An 828-nucleotide genomic window follows, 5' to 3' on the forward strand; every position below is an offset into this window, starting at 1 on the left:
ATGCTGGTAAATATTCCACAGTGTCTGTTTTAACAATGAAAAGAAACTAAAAGTTTGAGCTTTGACGTAAATAGACATTGATATCCCATACTTCAAGACCAGCATGCAAAACTGTTGGTCAAATATTGTCACAATATTTCTTTTCTGTTGGGGCAACAGTACAAAATAATGTTTTTAAATGTTGCTGTGACGCTATGGTGTAATGTTAACAAAACATTTCCTGGATGGAAAGATGAAGGAGGGGGAGTGAAAAAAGGAGGGAGGAGGAAGTAATGGAAGAAGGGGAGGGAGGAGCAAGGAATGGAAGAAGGGAGGGGAGGGAGGAGCAAGGAATGAAAGAAGGGGAGGGAGGAGCAAGGAATGGAAGGGAGGGAGGAGCAAGGAATGGAACAAGGGGAGGGAGGAGCAAGGAATGGAAGGGAGGGAGGAGCAAGGAATGGAAGGAGAGGAGGGAGGAGCAAGGAATGGAAGAAGGGGAGGGAGGAGCAAGGAATGGAAGGGAGCGAGGAGCAAGGAATGGAACAAGGGGAGGGAGGAGCAAGGAATGGAAGGAGAGGGAGGAGCAAGGAATGGAAGAAGTGGCGAGTGAGTGAGGGAGGGAGGAGCTGGGTGGGAACTCAATAACAAAACAGCTGTCGGAAAACTGTATACATGTGAGAAAACAGGCTCTCTTTAGGATATTGTTTTTTAGAAATGAACCTGCACCAAACATTTGTTGACATGTGTCACAAGACTGCATGTGTTTCTCTCCATGGAGATGTAAACACTGGGATCAGCAACAGAAGCAACATGCACACCATACAGTGAGGCTGCAACACCACTAGTCAG

The 828-nt window shown here is 46.4% G+C and overlaps 1 protein-coding gene across 1 annotated transcript; it reads left to right on the forward strand.

Moving 5' to 3' along the window:
- The first annotated feature begins 272 nt into the window (after positions 1-272).
- LOC124271853 (rRNA 2'-O-methyltransferase fibrillarin-like) lies at positions 273-593 on the forward strand. Its single transcript, XM_046707004.1, has one exon. The coding sequence runs from the start codon at positions 273-275 to the stop codon at positions 591-593; it is 321 nt and encodes a 106-aa protein (XP_046562960.1).
- Positions 594-828: the final 235 nt, after the last annotated feature.

This window comes from Haliotis rubra, unplaced genomic scaffold, assembly GCF_003918875.1.
Source record: "Haliotis rubra isolate DU_JTF1 unplaced genomic scaffold, ASM391887v1 Scf164, whole genome shotgun sequence".
In the NCBI taxonomy this organism is placed as follows: Eukaryota; Metazoa; Mollusca; class Gastropoda; order Lepetellida; family Haliotidae; genus Haliotis; species Haliotis rubra.

Bases quoted from the DNA above. Each gene is read 5' to 3' on its own strand.
- LOC124271853 (XM_046707004.1), top strand. From the start codon at position 273: ATGGAAGAAGGGGAGGGAGGAGCAAGGAATGGAAGAAGGGAGGGGAGG.